General features: G+C 39.2%; 1 protein-coding gene across 1 annotated transcript; it reads left to right on the top strand.

The window, feature by feature from the left end:
- Nucleotides 1–2,044: 2,044 nt before the first annotated feature.
- Nucleotides 2,045–4,618, top strand: gdf15 (Growth differentiation factor-15). Its single transcript, XM_026314311.2, has 2 exons — nucleotides 2,045–2,453; nucleotides 3,837–4,618. Exons 1-2 carry the CDS (start codon nucleotides 2,045–2,047, stop codon nucleotides 4,616–4,618), a joined length of 1,191 nt encoding a protein of 396 aa, XP_026170096.1.
- The last annotated feature ends 296 nt before the right edge of the window (nucleotides 4,619–4,914 follow it).

Genomic DNA, 4,914 nt, shown 5'->3' with positions numbered 1-4,914 from the left:
CTGACACTTGGACAAGAACTTTTTCACACCCGAATATATTTCCCTGGCTTTTGATTTAGCACAACAGTTTAGTGTGGATTATGTACTAACATATTGTCATATGTTAGTATATAATCATAAATAGTTGTAAAATGCTGGTTACCAGCTAGTTTGGTCTGGAACCCATGGGGAACCCTCCTTTATCACAGGTCAAAAGTGAAGGATTTATTTTGATAGCTATTAAAACTCTAAAGTAAAAGCACCCAATATGTAAATGTCCAAGATTTGAGAAATGTTAGAAAAAAAATAACCATATTTTGCATAAATCCATGTCTTTTTGTTAAACATCTCTTGACTTCTTTAATTCATGAGTTCTGAATTATGGTAGTTAACTCAACATAGAAATAAGGGAAGTCGTGAGAGGCACAACATGATCCAACTTCATGAAAGGGACCATGTTCAGTTTTTATTTAAACTGTTTTACAGAGGTTTAGCTGTGCGATCATTTTTAGTAAATGCAGATATAGATTCTTCATGTTTCAGTGTATTCTTTTAGCATCATCTCTGCGTGAGGAAATAACCACATCATTTCCTTCTAATTTCTTTCATATCAGCATTAAGATGCGTGAGGAACTGCTCCAGGTTTGAAATGTGTTGCAATCCACAGCCACTGCTTATCCAGGCCAGCTTTGTTTTATGTGTGCTATTTAGTCCATATATTTATTTAGATATAGGGAATATGTTTTGAGTCTATGCTTTTTGCATCTTGAGAATATTCTGTCTGGCCTGCTGACCTGTATCCTTCTTGGATGCAACATTTAATGTAAGTTATTGATTTTTAAAATTCATTTTATTATTTTGTAGTGCTCATTTTATTGCTATATTATGTTGTTAGACAATAAAATAGATACAAGCATCTCTTGTATCTGTTATTAACCTCATATGATGTAACAGTTTTAGGATCTGGTTGCGGGAAGTCAGAAAGTTTTGCATCCATAAATTCACTTTTATGGGTAGTTACCGTGTTTGCGTATGGAACTCACTATGAGTCAGCAATTGTTTCAGTCGAGAATGCCCTCAAGGCCAAAATAAAAAAAAGAAAAAAAGGTCACCGACAAAAACAGCAACATAATAGGGTAGGGAAACTACTCTGTAATCATCCAGTGCACTGACCCTATTTACTGATTTAACTGAGGATTTTATGTAATATGCTGCTCAATAAGCAACAGAGCAGGGCACTACTGTAGCTTGTGGTTTGCTCTTTAGTCTGTCCCAACAATTACTACCTACAGAGAAGGAATGCTGCTCTTTTATCCAGCACAGGGGACAGTACAGGTTGAGATCTGATATGTTTTAAGTCTATTTTAGTCATCATAAAATAAAGCAACTTCACAGAGCGCTTCTTTTTATTTTTGACAACCTGCTTGCATCAATTGAATGATGACGTAATGACTGTAAGATATTTGTCACGGAAGTCTTTGGTAGGAAGGTGTTCAGTAGAAATTGGAGATGGGGCTGCCCAGGTTTTAACGTCTTGCAGGCAAATGAAAGATTCTTTGGTCTGTAGTTGATTCTGTTTTGTGAATATACGGGGCAGGGCTGCAGAGGAACAGAGTCACAGCCTTATAGAGATCAACCATCACACTGTCATTAATAACCCTGGAGGAGCTAATATAATTGCACATTGTCCCGCTTCTTAGAACTGCTCACTGTAGGGCATATGGTCGTTTATTTGATTAAGTGACGTGTAACTTGTCAGTCATGTGACAGCGTGCTGAGATGCTCACCATGTACATGTAGAAATCCTTGTATTTCTCTCCCATCTCTGCTCGACTTCCCACCGTGCACTAATTAAATTGAAAACACAATAAATGTATAAAATTAGCGCCACTAATGTGTAATTTCACAGTTCACCTGTTGCTAATACATAAACACACTGCTGCAAAATGTTGCCACATTATGACATGGGCCTTGCTGAGCTCATCACAGGTTCACCTGACCAGTCAGGGGTGTGGCAACACAGAAGCTGTATAAATAAAAGCATGTCAAGAATTTCATTTATAATATGGACAAACCCCATCCACTGAGCTGCAGCACTTTCAAGCTAAACCTACCTGGCAGGCTCACCATGCTGAGATCATACACAATCCATCGACTCTTCTCCTGTGTGCTGTTGCTCATCTCCCTCTCCAGTTCAGGGGACAGTCGGCCTCACATGGCCCCTCGAGGCGCACCTGATGTAGACAGGGTGGACAGACAGAGAGATGTGTTCCTGGAGGCGGTGAAGACGGGGATCCTCAGCTCGTTGGGTATGGACAGGGAGCCCAGGCCAACCCAAAAGGCCTCTGAGCAGGAGATGAGGAAGATGTATGAGCTCTACAGCGAAACACTGAGTGTGATGAGTGGAAACTCCAGCCAGTCAATAAGGGAAACCGCACAATCCACCATGACTACTGTTCTCTTTCCAGCTACAGGTGAGATATCTGTCAGACAGTGAGGCACCATAAAGACACTTAAGGGACTGATGTGAAAAGCTTCAAAGGTTTGAGTGGGAGTAGGAATGTTTCATGAGTTCAAGAAATCTTGCAGCGTGAGTTTACCTTTGCAGATACAAAAGCTATTGTACTGGTGTGGTTATGAACACACTATAAATAACCTGTCTATATACACTGTAAAAACATCTACTTATATTCTTTGCCATAAAAACGGTTACATCAGCAAATGGAAAAACATTTCAAACTGCACCAACAAACCAAGGTCATTTATTACTTGAACAAGTTAACGTATCCTGATAACCTGTGGACACTCTGTTATCGTGTCATTAACTTTAGTTATGGGATACAGCAAACAAACTCTTCCTGTCTCCAGATGTTCAGTGGACGTTTCATTAACTCATCAAACACTCTAAGATCATTTATATATACTCCCAATTTCAAATCCTTTTCTCACTTATACAAAAAAGTGCATCATGTTAGTCAGTTTTTGTTAATACATGTGTGAGAATGAAAACAGTGGAAACCATGATGTTGATAGGCCTCCACTTCAGGCACTTCCTGATCTCCTCTTTATAATGTACTTGGAGGTTATATTGAGGATCTGGGCTTATATTATATGTCAGTACAGCAACACTGTTATAATAGAAAACACGTCTGATAACTACTAATAAAATTAAAAAAGCCAAAGGAATATGAGGTCATTTGTAAACCAAACATTATCAAAAGGATACAGCTCACAGATGTAAGCTACAGCAACTTGAGGTAAATTAACAGAATAATTGTAATAATGTAAAGTAAAATAAATGTTAGTCATAGCTTGTCTTTGTAATGTCAACAGAAGTAAAAATAAAAGTTGGATGACTCACAACCTAAAATTAAAAAATTAGTTTCAGTTCAGTTTAGTTATCGAGCTCAAAAATTTTGTGGTAAGTTTGTGGTCTTGAAATTCTGAGGTTGATTGGTTCTGAGTGTTCTCAGCTTTTTCTTTTTTACAGTGTAGTTTATGGTCCAGGTGAAGCTCTCTGACTTCCTAGACTTTATCTGCAGACATTAAACACATCAGAATACTTGGAAAAACAACCTGTAGCGATCAAACCGTCCTGTAAACAAAGAACATACATTCCTACAAGCTTTTAGACACCAGAAGCATGGCAGACACACCCTCTACACAATGTTACACTTTAGAAATGTTTTTATTAATATCACAGATAATAAGAAAACCAAGAACAAGAGAGCATTGGAATTCAAAATAAAAGTATATGATTTGATGAACATATGTACATGTTTAAATATAGTTTGTGAGTTTATCACAGGATACTGTGCTAAAGAAAAGTTGCTTTGTGTGTGTGTGTTTTTTTTTAGTGGAGCTGCTTCCACAGGGAGAACACCTGCAGTCTGCTCGGCCTATGCAGTGGTACAGAGCTGTTTTCCTCAAAAACACAAATATCAACACTGAGCTGACACTAGCACGGGCAGAACTGAAGGTTTCCAGACAGATATTAAAAAAAACAACGTTATTTCAGCCTGAGATAAGACAAGACATAAAAGTTAAAGTCAGCGGGATGAAACCAATGAACTCTGCTGCATGGACACACACAGACGCTCTAGTCCATGCCAATGACTCAAGGACTCAAGATGTGATGTTTGACATTAGCCCTGAGGTGGAGAAGTGGATGAGAACTGATGGACAGTCACTGGTTGTGGATGTAGGGATGGTCGTAGCTGATGGAGATGACCTCAGGGATAATCCAACCATTTCTCTGGAATTAGGCCTCACTCAGCACAAACCTGCACAGAGGACACGACGCTCCAATAAGGAAGATGACTGCGATGAACGAGGATGGTGCTGCCAAAAATCTGTCACTGTGTCCTTCAAAGACATCGGCTGGACAGACTGGGTGGTGGCCCCGGCTGAATACACAATGCATTTCTGTGACGGCACCTGTCCCCACAACTACAAACCGGCCAGCATGCACACACAGGTAAAGTCTCGGATGCACCAGATCACCAAAGGAGCGACACCCCGCCCCTGCTGCGTGCCGGCAGCTTATGAACCAATGGTCCTCATGCACTATGACAGTAAGGGCAAGTTGAAGCTGACACCTTTCGACGACTTGATTGTCAGTAAATGTCACTGTGCCTGAGGAAAAATGCACGGATCTTTTCTTTGCTGTAAACCCTAATCTTAGGGTTAGCATTTGAAAAGATATGTTACAACTACACTGTGTTCTTAAGTGAACGTTTTATCACCTTTTTTCATTGGCAAAATTAATTTAAATTCCAGTCGTCCACTTTATTTGAGGATAAAAAAAACATGTTACTACTGGACAGAGCCACTGCTTTGTACAGTACATCTGTGTTCAATCATATCTTTGCCTTTAAACAATATTTATTTTAAGTTCTATTTATGGTCCTAATTGTGTAATTCTGTTGTTGTTGT

Source organism: Mastacembelus armatus, chromosome 17 (assembly GCF_900324485.2).
Source record: "Mastacembelus armatus chromosome 17, fMasArm1.2, whole genome shotgun sequence".
Lineage (NCBI taxonomy): Eukaryota > Metazoa > Chordata > Actinopteri > Synbranchiformes > Mastacembelidae > Mastacembelus > Mastacembelus armatus.
This window is presented reverse-complemented; position numbering and strand designations above follow the sequence as displayed.

Bases quoted from the DNA above. Each gene is read 5' to 3' on its own strand.
- gdf15 (XM_026314311.2), top strand. From the start codon at position 2,045: ATGGACAAACCCCATCCACTGAGCTGCAGCACTTTCAAGCTAAACCTA. The intron at 2,454-3,836 runs GTGAGATATCTG...GTTTTTTTTTAG, and splicing joins TGTTCTCTTTCCAGCTACAG to TGGAGCTGCTTCCACAGGGA.